The 11115-nt window shown below is 42.0% G+C and overlaps 1 protein-coding gene across 4 annotated transcripts; it reads right to left on the reverse strand.

The window, feature by feature from the left end:
• Nucleotides 1–6: 6 nt before the first annotated feature.
• On the reverse strand, nt 7–11028 carry LOC114798970 (E3 ubiquitin-protein ligase TRIM39-like). 4 transcript variants are annotated; one of them, XM_028995029.1, is made up of 10 exons: nt 10927–10954; nt 9552–9734; nt 9165–9428; nt 5066–5320; nt 4287–4687; nt 4020–4115; nt 2847–3080; nt 2594–2765; nt 2458–2484; nt 7–2367 (listed from the first exon to the last, which is right to left on the reverse strand). In XM_028995029.1, exons 1-10 carry the CDS (start codon nt 10937–10939, stop codon nt 1544–1546), a joined length of 2469 nt encoding a protein of 822 aa, XP_028850862.1. In that variant the 5' UTR covers nt 10940–10954; the 3' UTR covers nt 7–1543. The 4 variants fall into 4 exon arrangements, with proteins under 4 accessions (XP_028850862.1, XP_028850860.1, XP_028850869.1 ...); XM_028995027.1 differs by having other exon boundaries at nt 5054–5320; XM_028995036.1 differs by lacking the exon at nt 9552–9734 and having other exon boundaries at nt 5054–5320; nt 10927–11028.
• Between the last annotated feature and the right edge of the window lie 87 nt (nt 11029–11115).

The following is an 11115-nucleotide window of genomic DNA, read 5'->3' on the forward strand; positions in this document are numbered from 1 at the left end:
CAGCGAAATGTGTCCTCTGCTTTTAACCCGGGGAGCAGTGTGTGGGGATGGTGCTTTGCTCAGTGGCATGATCGTGTTTCAAACTGGCAACCTTCTGATTACGGGGCCGCTTCCTTAACTGCTAGGCCACTACAACACTGTTTACTGAAGATTTCACATGGGAACTGTGCATCGGATCGATGAATGGCATTCTTTTACAAAACCTACAGTTTAAAAGCTCTAGACCATTGAAAACTCAGTTGTTTAGGGTAAAATAGGATGTGTACAAATGGTATCAACTATAGTATCAATACCTTTCTGGCCCAAAACATTTTTACAGCTGTAAAATTGACCTGGGAACTTTACCTTTCATGTGCTCATAGATTTATGATGAATATGGAGGTTTCCATGTAAAATAAATAGTTTTGCAGGCTTCTCGCCTGCTGAGCAGTATTTAAAGTGGAGCAGACAATTTGAAAACTAAGCTAACTATACAGTCATTGTGCACGTTCAAGTCTATCACACCCATATATGCGCGAAGTGAGCTGCGTGGGGAGGGGGGTGGAGTACACAATTCATTCATAATATTTTCAATCTAAGCTCATTATATCACAATTAATTTGTCCTGGATCACAAGAGATGGTTGTGATTGGCTGCATTTGAATTTTGATAATAATGATACTATTCTGTGATGACGCACTGTTTTCTCTTTTTTTCTCACCAAGACCGCTAATATCCGAGACAAGACTGTCAAGTAAAGTGAAGTGATTGTCACATGTGATACACAGCAGCACAGACAAAAAAAAACAAAAAAAAACATCAATATGTCAGCATGAGCTTTGGGAGATTCTGCAGGAATACAGAGTGTCTGGGACACTTACGTGTGTTGTCCAGCCCCTGTACTCACACTGAATTTGCATTCTCTGCATTAAGTCACACATTTGGTCAGAAATCACCCTTATATATCTGCCAATCTTAAATCCTGCTAGAGAATGATTAAAAAACATGAAAGACAGAAGGCTCAACACATAACCAGGCCTAGGAATTTCTCTCCTCGTTTCACACCCTCCTTTGTGAGGTCCACGTTTAAGGTCTTTGCCATGATGGTGCGTAAATCAAGGGCTGGCACCTCATATGGGTTCTTGGGTTCATATTAAGATGGAGCTGTTATGGACCACCTGTTTCAAAGAGATGTGAACCTCCACTGGTCTCACGATTTGATTCAGATTATCAATCGATTATCTGCGCATCATGTGACCAGGGTTAATTTAACAGTAAATTTAGCTGTGCACCTGCTTTCTGGATCTACATTCATGACTGATTTAAGCAGGGCCATGTATCACAATCCAGGGCGTGGGGTGGTGTCGAGAGTGCAACCACCGGTGGAGAGTCGCAGCACTAACCTCAGAATACTTGTACAAGAAGGTGTCTGATCATAATCATGATTTTTTTTTTTTGGTAGACTGGTTTGTTCTCAGGGTCAGATATCATCAAGGACTAGCGAGAGGCAGTAGGTCAATCCAAAATCATGGTCATGGTACAAGTCAGTTGGCGTGAGGCAAGATCAATCCAATGAACGCTTACAGCACATGGGAAGAAGTCGGCGTATGAGGTTGCGTCGATGGTCCGTCTGTTGCGTTGATGATCTGTCTGCCATCTTATGGTGTTTGTTGTCTTGCTTGTCAATTTCTTCTGGGTCGGCGGGTTCGGAGTGGCGCCGGCGCCATCTGGCGGCCCAGTGGACGGGTGACAGCCTTGATACTATGTGCTGTAGTGTTAATGCATTGGTTTGAGATGGAGTGAATGGGGCTGGTTGAATGTCAAAAGGTTTGATTAAAAAATTAAGAGAATGAGTGACAGGAGAGATGATGAGAGGTGCCGAGTTTTTACCTTCTTCGATAAGACAAGGGCTGAATAATGGAAATAGTTTTTCAGAGAAGGTCTGACCAGTAAATGAGTAAATATGAGAGCTGTTCTCCACATCATAAAAGGAGACCAAACCCTCCTCATAATCCACAAACACCCCCACCTTCTGGGGCTTCTTACTCAGAGAGAGGAGGACTGAAGGACCAGCACAGGCTCTATACTCATTTCCATTCCTCAGAATCACACTCAATTGTCCATTCTGAGGTGATGCTGTGATCTTCCCTTTCCTGTTAATCGACTCTCTGGCAATTCCTAAATCCCACTCAGTCTTCCCGCTGACATCCACCTCATAGTAGAATCTCCCTGAGGAGAAACCCTCCTTTCCCAGGACACAGATACACTCATCAAACCTCTCTGGATTATCAGGGAGCTTCTGTCGTTTGTCTACAAGTCTCACTTGTTTCCCATCAGCAGACAGGATGAGGTTGGGATGAGCTGAATCAGGATCCAGAGTCACATCCACTGTAGTGAATAAGGAGAATAACTCCCTTTAATATGAACAAACTGCTTACTAAAGTATTTAATAAGATTTCATTGTAAACCATGAAATACCTGCATGCTGTTTCATCACTTTCAGTTCTGAAGAAACAAAATTATTTTAATAAACATGTGGTCAAAGTATGGAAACTGTATCAGTAACTCTGTTCTATATCACAATTAAATTTCTACTTAGCTGATCATGACTCACGTGTTTCAACAAGTTTCTCCATTTCCTTGTTGAATAGTTGACTCAGCTCTGACACGGCTCTCCTCAGAGTCTTCATCCTCTCCTCACACACCTTCACTGTCCACAGCTCAGGATCAAATATGACATCAGCCAAGTTCTTGGTGTGTGGAGGGCTGCACAGTGTTGGGTAAATCTACAGTAGAGCAGGAGAGAGGAGAAACCCCTCAGCATGGGGAGTGTTGTCCTGTGATGTAGCAGAGAGAGAGATGCTGACCTGTAGGAGTTGGAGGTGATCCTCAGTGTGTGAGATCTTCTCCAGCTCACTGTCCCTCCTCTGGAGCTCAGTGATCTCCTGCTGCAGATCTTCAACCAGCCCTTCAGCCTGCCTCTCTGCAGCTCTCTGCTCCTCCTCCATCACCTCCAGCAGCTCAGCCTGGCTTCTCTCAATGGAGCGCAGCACAGCAGTGAAGACCTGCACACTGGCTGAGATCTCCTCCTCTGTGCTTTTCTACATCAGAAATGAGACCATGAACCTTAGTTTCCCTTTCATCACCCGATTCCAAGATATTCAGTAAACATTGTTACGTCCTTTGGGCCGTAGAATGGTTTTGGGTGCTCTGTGTTTGTGCATTTCCCTTTTAGGCTATCTGCTGGGCGGATTATGGTTCAGCCCACCAATTCCCTCGTCAATTGCCAGCCAATCAACGCACTGGAAGAGGAGAGTTTTGGAGTTTGGAGATTTGGATCTTTGCAGATAAGCCTTTGTGGTGTGTTAGAGTGGTTAGGGTTGTTAGTTGTGGCTTTTTGTGTATTGGTATAGTCTCTCCTATCATGGTGTGTTGTCCTCCTGTGGGTTGTTGTTGTATATAGCACTATAGGTTTGGTTGGTTGTTTATTACTCAATATTTCACTTGGGCCTGGTATCTTTGTATTCCCACCACACACATTGCCCTTGTTTGTTGTCGTGTTTCCCAACCCCTAGATGGGGACATGACAACATTCATTAAAACATAAAAGCCAGGTTCATGTTGGTCAAAGTCATGATGGTGGGAAAATCTGAGTACTCAAATCTTTCTACTCATATGGACTCTTGGGTTCATATTAAAATGGGCAGGTAATTTAGACCCAAAGAGCTGAACCAACCAGACACAACCATCAAGCCATCAAGACAGAGCTTTAATATAATAACAGAAAAGCCAGTGAGATCCATGTTGGTCTGAGTATTTTTCGGTGAGTAAATCAGGGTTGACAGTTGCTGGATTTAGTTTAATTAATAAATCTGGTTAAAACTAACACAAGAAAAGTGTGTAAATTTTGTAAATTGACAACCTGAACTATACATTACTAAAAAAACTCTTAATGGAACATTTCTGCATATAATGTTTGTAAAAAATCCTTACACACCTATGTGAACTTCTTTACTAAATAATTGAATGCATGTCCTCACCTTCATGATCTCCACATGATCTTTGATCTCCTGAATATTCCTCAGTTTGCCCTGGATCATCTGATGCACCTCTGTCTGTGTCTTTATTATATGATACTGAGGACAGAGAGGAGCTGCACTGTGTTTTTGTGCATCAATATTTTATTAATATATATAATAATATGTTATAATCTAATATATAATAATAATATATTAATAATAATGTATATTCATATGTTTTATTAATATATTAAATTCCATATTTTGAGCACATGAACAGTTTCTCACCTTCTTCTCTCTACACTCCTCTTCTATAAGAACAGTTTCATGACCCCTGTGGTCTGCCTCAGTACAGAACTGACATACACAAGTCTGGTCGTCTCTACAGAAGAACTTTAGGGGTCTATCATGGTTTGAACATATATACTCCTCCAAGTTCTCCATTGGGTCTATCAGTTTGTGTCGTTTCATTTTTGTTGCAGACTTATGAGGCTTAATGTGCGTCTCACAGTAGGAAGCCACACACGTGAGGCAGGATTTGACGGCTGGATCTCTGCAGATGTCACATGACACAGTTGGAGAAAGCTCTGTGGCACTGCTGCCCTTCTCAGATGATAACACCCTCAACTGATTTGTCAGCTCAGAGAGAGAAGTGTTGAGACAAACTTCAGGACGGAAGGAAGCCATGCCTGCAGTAAAAAAAAATAAAAAATTGTTAATTTTAGTCTGAATAATTAAAGACTGGAGTCGGAATAAAAAGGACTGTGAGTTTGTGAAGGATTATGATATAAGGAAGCAGCACACATGATATATGCCTGATTATAGACAAGCATGTAACTTAGACCTTAGAAGTAATGATCAAAAGAACGATCAGGGTTTCCTAATCCTGGTTTTGGAGGAATACATTCCAGACAGATTTAATTCCAGCACACAGATGACACCAACATCTGAGATCAAAGTCAACTTCTCTGGGACTGTGATATCTGGAAGGGTTTGTTCATGATCCTCATGTAGGACTTTTTAAGGAATTCTTAGGTAGCATTAGCAGCTTATACCTTCTCTGTTACCTGTGTAGAAGCTCTTAGTGACGGCCTCGCTCTTATAACCACTGCTGACTACAGTAGAGACGCTGATCGTGTACTCTGTTCCTGGCTGCAGCCCAGTTAAGGAACACCTGAAGTCCTTTGTATAAATGAATTTCTCCTCTTCTCCATCTCCACAGAGGGACAGCAGGTATGACACCTGATCCAGAGCTTTGCTCCATGTCACTGAGGCAGTAGTTAAATCTGCGGCCACAGTGAGATCCTGTGGCTGAGGGATCACTGTAATGGAACATTTGTGAGATCAGTTGATGAAATAATAAAGTGAGATCAGTTCTGCTGAGTCAGGGTTGACTTGAACACAGTGTAAAACTTTTATATTAAAGTTGTGTATAAAGTTGCTGATTCTTTACTTACTTCTTCTTGAATCTCTTGTTGGGAGATGTTTCTTTTGCAAATGAGGTCTGTAAATGCTACAGCATTATTGAAAGTGAAGTGATTGTCATTGTGAAACACAGCACAGCAGACGAACAAGAAAATGCTTTTAACCCATCACCCTTGGTGAGCCATGAAATTATAAACAATGATAAGCAATCTATAGTACAGCATCATAGTACAGGACCATAACCTGAACCAAAATATTGCTAAATATTCACTTCACACATCACTATAGTAATTCACTCCCATCTATTCAATCCATCCACTGAAGTTATTCACAATCATCGTTAACGTCAGTCTTTTTTCACGGATTGCGAACATAACAAACTCTTATTGCTTGAATACCACTTTTAGATCCCCCTTGCCTTTACCTCTTTTGACACTGACGGCCGAACACCCCGTCGTAAAACTCAGATTTGCAAAAAATTATAAATGTTACTAAATAAATTATAAGACCAATGAGCAGACATGTCTGTGCAGTCAGGGGATGCAGGAGGTGGCAGGAACGGTGAGCAGGGATGCTGGGGCTGGCATGAGCAGGCAGGAGAGTGGGACACGCTGGGGTGAGAGGGCAGAGTCATGCTGAACTGCACAGCACTGGTCCAAGTATTGGCCTTTCGGAGGAAGCTCAGGAAGGCGTTTTCTGTGACCTGGAAAACGCATTTTTCTTTTTTCATGCAGGTTCTCCAGCAGGTTGCTTCAGCACAGCTCGGACGTGGATTAGGCAAAAAAAGATGTTGTCCACAAACAAAGATCATTCACAAGCACCTGGAAGGCGACAGGGCCTTTGGACAGGCCGAAGGGTATTGCAAGGTACTCAAAGTGAGCAGTGGGGTTGATAAACCCTGTCTTCCATTTGTGTCCTTCTTGGATGCAGGTACACAAGGCAGGGGCCGGCTGTACCGGTTTCTCTTTGTGATGGCGTTGAGTCGCTGGTAGTCAATGCATGGCCGTCTTTTTTCCCCACGAAAAAGATGGGGGCTTCCGTGGGTGATGTGGTGGGGCAGATGATGTCACTGGCCAGGGAGGCTTGGATGTACTCCTCCATGGCCTTCGGTTCAGGGCAGGACAGAAGTGTGGTGCCAGGCAACCGGTTGATGGTGAGGCTTTAGGGGCGATGTGGGGGAAACGCTGCCACCTGGTCTTTATTGAGAACAGCCGCTAGGTCGGGCACCCCAGGCAGGTTGGTTTCGGAGGTGACAAAGGGGCATGCTGCTGGAGCTCCTGGCCTCGTTTGTGCAGGTGGCAGTTGGTTGAAGTTGCAAGGTCGATGACGCTGTCCAGAGTACGCCCCCAATCCTGGTTCACCATGTTCATCTGGTTCCTCGGTAAAACGCTGCGGGGAGGGCTGCATCATTCCACGGGAGAGTGTTCTGAACTCAATGGCTTAGTCGGCCATGCTGCGCTATTTATGCCTTCGTGCCATTCATTTAAACAAGAGTCACCCTTAGTGCTGCACAATTAATCTAATCGCAATCGTAATCGCGATGTCAGTCTGTGCGATTACATGAACGCAAAAAGCTGCGATTGAAATGATTAGTACATGGATTGGATCAGCAACATATCCGATCCATTCTCTCATTCTCTCAAAGTTTGCGAGATGACTGAAGTCTGACTTCAGTCGGATGTGACGTGTTTGGTCACATGACATTCGATTCGGAGACATATGGTTAGACGCCGCATGACGCGCGTCAACGTCGCCGCCATATTGCGATAGGCGCTGCTGTGGCGTGAAGCATTTACATGTCTATGGAGAGAAGTGCATAAAAATGCCTCACTCTTGTGCTGCTTGGGGCTGTACAAACTGTTGAAAGCTCCAAACCAGATCCGGGGGATTACATTTCATAGGTAAGGCTGGACAATTGTTTTGAATATATTTGGCCATTAGAAAATCCCATTTTATAAGTCTTAACCTTAGCTAAGCTAGCCTAAGCTAGCGAAGCTATGCATTCCTGTGTCCAAGTCAGCCTCCAAACAACGTTTTGGCTAAACGTAGGGATTAACTATTTAGACTGTTCTTAGCTGTTTAGTTAACTTTTCTCAAACTTTGAAGGTTTCCTAAAGAAATTCACCTGTTCAAGTCAGCCTCCAAACAACGTTTTGGTTAAACGTAAGAACTATAATACAGGATTTTATAGTGGCCAAATATAATCAAAACAGTTGTTTAGCCTTTAATTTTGTAGAATATTGTATTTTGAAAGCACAGGGCATTTCAGGTTGTTATAAGTAGTTTGTATGTTTCACTTTGAAATTAAACATTTCACTATTAGTTTGCGACTTTTCATTGATATACAAGCAAGTGTCCTTATCACAATCGCATATCACAATATTGATCTCAATAATCGCAATATGTCTTTTTCCCCAAATCGTGCAGCCCTAGTCACCCTGGAACATTGTTCTCAGTCTGTCAAGCAAGTAATGAATAATGTAGATAATCATTGTCGGTGAAGAGTGCTGCCTGGAGGAGCGGGCAACACTGGGTCAGGCGTCAATGGCGTCCGGATGTTTATAGTGGACAGGGGTCCTGCTGCAGCACCAATCAAGTAGGGATTGCATCAATTGCAATTTTCAATGTGTGCACTATGTCCTGTCCTTGCTGTTTCACAATGACAAACACTTTCAGTTTAATGCAAAAAAAGGTAGTCTACTTCATGATGGTGGGTATTATGGGCTGGTTACCTCTGGCCAGTGTTAATTTAACTCTGGTATTTTTCTGGTATTTAACTCTGGGTATATTAAAGGTGGACACAATTTTAAATATTGAACTACAAACTATTACCATTAACTTTAGTTAAGTATATACTTGGATAATACACTGATCAAAAAAATAAAGGGAACGTTTAACACAATGTAACTCCATGTCAATCAAACTTCTGTGAAATCAATCAATTTCACATGCTGAACAATGAACAATGAACTTAGATTCTATTCCAACAATCATATCTTTAGTGCTCTGAACTTCAAAATCCATGCATTTAAGTTAAATTAAGTCAAAATATCATTGTACATCATAAATTATTTAAAGGCAATCAGCTGCCTCAAAAGATTTAAAGGTCCCCTGACATGAAAAATGTGACTTTGTGATATTATTTAACATTAATATGAGTTCCCCTAGACTGTCTATGGTCCTGCAGTGGCCAGAAATGGCGATAGGTGTAAAGAGTGGGCTGGTTCTTCTGCTTCACCATTCAGAGAGCGGCAGCTAAGACAGTCAGATCTGGAATTTGTCCCCTTATGTTGTCACATAGAAAAATGCAGACATGCCTTCCTGTCTGCGTCAAACATTGTGGTTGGTTAATGGTGTTCATGACGTTATTTCCGCGACAGCCGCATCAACTTCTATAGGCCGCTCTCCTCCTCGTCCCGCCGCTCTCCTACTCATTAGCATTTAAATATACAGACACTGGCACATCCTGGGAAAATCTCATTGTGGGACTGACTCAAAGTGGCTGTAGTTCTGCACCAAGGCTGAATTACAGAAGGAGGCTTCAGATACAGTATTAGGGGACTACCAAAACCTATATAAACGTAAAGAAAAATTTCATGTCCAGGAACCTCTAAGTATATTAAGTTAATGCGGGTTTAGAGTGCATCACAGTGACTCCAACCCTGAATAACATGCCTTAAAAAGCAATATGCATGCACCAAACAAGTGCAGGCACAGACTGAGGTTCTACCGCAACTGTACCAGTTTGTGTAGATGCGACCACATATGCACTCTGGCTGCCACTGGCACCCACGGTGGCCACAGAAAACTCATAGTCCTCTCCTGGACTCAGGCCCTGAATGGTGATAGTTGTACGTGGAACTATCAGACTTTCCAGGTTTTCTTTCTGTTTCCAGTTCACTCTGAATCGCTGTGGTCCCAACAGTCCTTTAGGAGTTCCCCAGCACAGACACACTGAGTCTGATGTCACTGAGGAGAACTGGATTGGACCAGGACGAGGGAGGCCTGAAAATTTACACAGTTATACACTCAAATAAACATCAACTATCTGTCTGTACTTTGTATGCTCACAATTCGTCCATTAATTGCTACACATTCTTTAATAAGTGGTTTTGTGCTCATTTGGACCTTCAAAGCAGCAGAAACTTTTCTGTATCCTTCCCCAGATTTGTGCCTCAAGACAATCCTGTCTTGGAGGTTTACAGACGATTCCTTTGACTTCATGCTTGGTTTGTGCTCTGATATGAACTGTGGGACCGTATATAGACAGACTGTACCTTTCCAAATCATGTTCAATCAACTTGGAGTCCACTGGTGGAAGGAAGTAGACCTGTATTTAGAAGGCTGCCAGTTCGAATCCCGAACTGCCAAGGTGCCACTGAATAAAGCACCATCCCCACACACTGGGGACTAATGTGATGGATTAAATGCAGAGGACACATTTCGTTGTGTGCACCTTGCTGTGCTTAATACATTTGCCAAATCCTCAAATAAACTTTTTGTTTAAACATGTTGTGCTTATGGGGTGTCGTGTGTGGAATTCTGAGTTTGGAATAAGACTGTAACATAACAAAATGTGGAAAAAATTATGGGCTGTGAATACTTTCCTGATGCACTGTATATGCTTTTTGCCTGTCTATTCCATACATCACATTACTACGTTACAGTATATACATTTTATACATACATTACAGTGTAATGCTGTAGTATTTTGTGGGGCAGGACGCTTCATTTAATTTCTTAAATACTGATATATTTATGTTTAATATAGAAAGAGCCAAATCCACAGTGTGTTAATAAGGAATTGTTGAACATTTTCACAGTTTTGGATAATTAGATTTTGGTTTTATTTTCTCTTTTTTATTGTAATGTCTTTGTAAGGTCTTTTGTGACCAACTGTGCTTAAAAATGTTTTATGGGGTGGTCTGAACATTATACTGCCTAAACATTTAATAAAAACAACTTATATTGGATTGGATTTATGACTAGTACTCACTAGCACTTTTACTCAAAGTAAACTTTAATTTTTACTTTTACTCAAGTACATTTTTAGATGGGTACATTTACTTGAGCAGCATTTAAGCTAAATAAGATAGAAAAAAATAGTGTTTGCAGCGGACAATTATTTTAAGACCTCACCCGGTAAACAAGAAATCCTGTTTTCTGATTGGTCGGCCACCCAAAACAGCCGTGTGAAGCTGTCGCCTCGTCCATTTATAGTCTGTTGATATTTTCGTGCGGTGAGAGCTTTATCGCGTATGAGACATGTTATGTAGCTCTAAAATGCGTTTTTCTCATGGGCTTGAAGTTTCATTTCAAATACAAAAGTCTGTAGATCACGATCACGATAAGAAACGGCAGTGCCACTGCGTCAGTCACGCACTTTTACTATCGGATATAAAATATCTTAAGACTAATGCTGTTGTTTATTTTAATCTGTAGACATCGACGAGACTCTAGTGAAGAACATTTGCATATCATCTTGTAAAAACATGAAACTTACCCGTCAACGTCATGATCAAAAAAAAAAATTCTTCTGTAGAAAAAGGCGCTGCGTTGCACTCTTTCAGCTGTAACTCGCTGTGAAGAAGAGGCGGAGTTTAAAGAGACGGATCCTCCTGCAGTGGCAGCATTTATCCACAAGGTGGCACTGCACACCAACAGTTTTCAGCAAGGCCTCTTACTCGGTGCG

The sequence above is a fragment of the Denticeps clupeoides genome, chromosome 1 (assembly GCF_900700375.1).
Source record: "Denticeps clupeoides chromosome 1, fDenClu1.1, whole genome shotgun sequence".
In the NCBI taxonomy this organism is placed as follows: domain Eukaryota; kingdom Metazoa; phylum Chordata; class Actinopteri; order Clupeiformes; family Denticipitidae; genus Denticeps; species Denticeps clupeoides.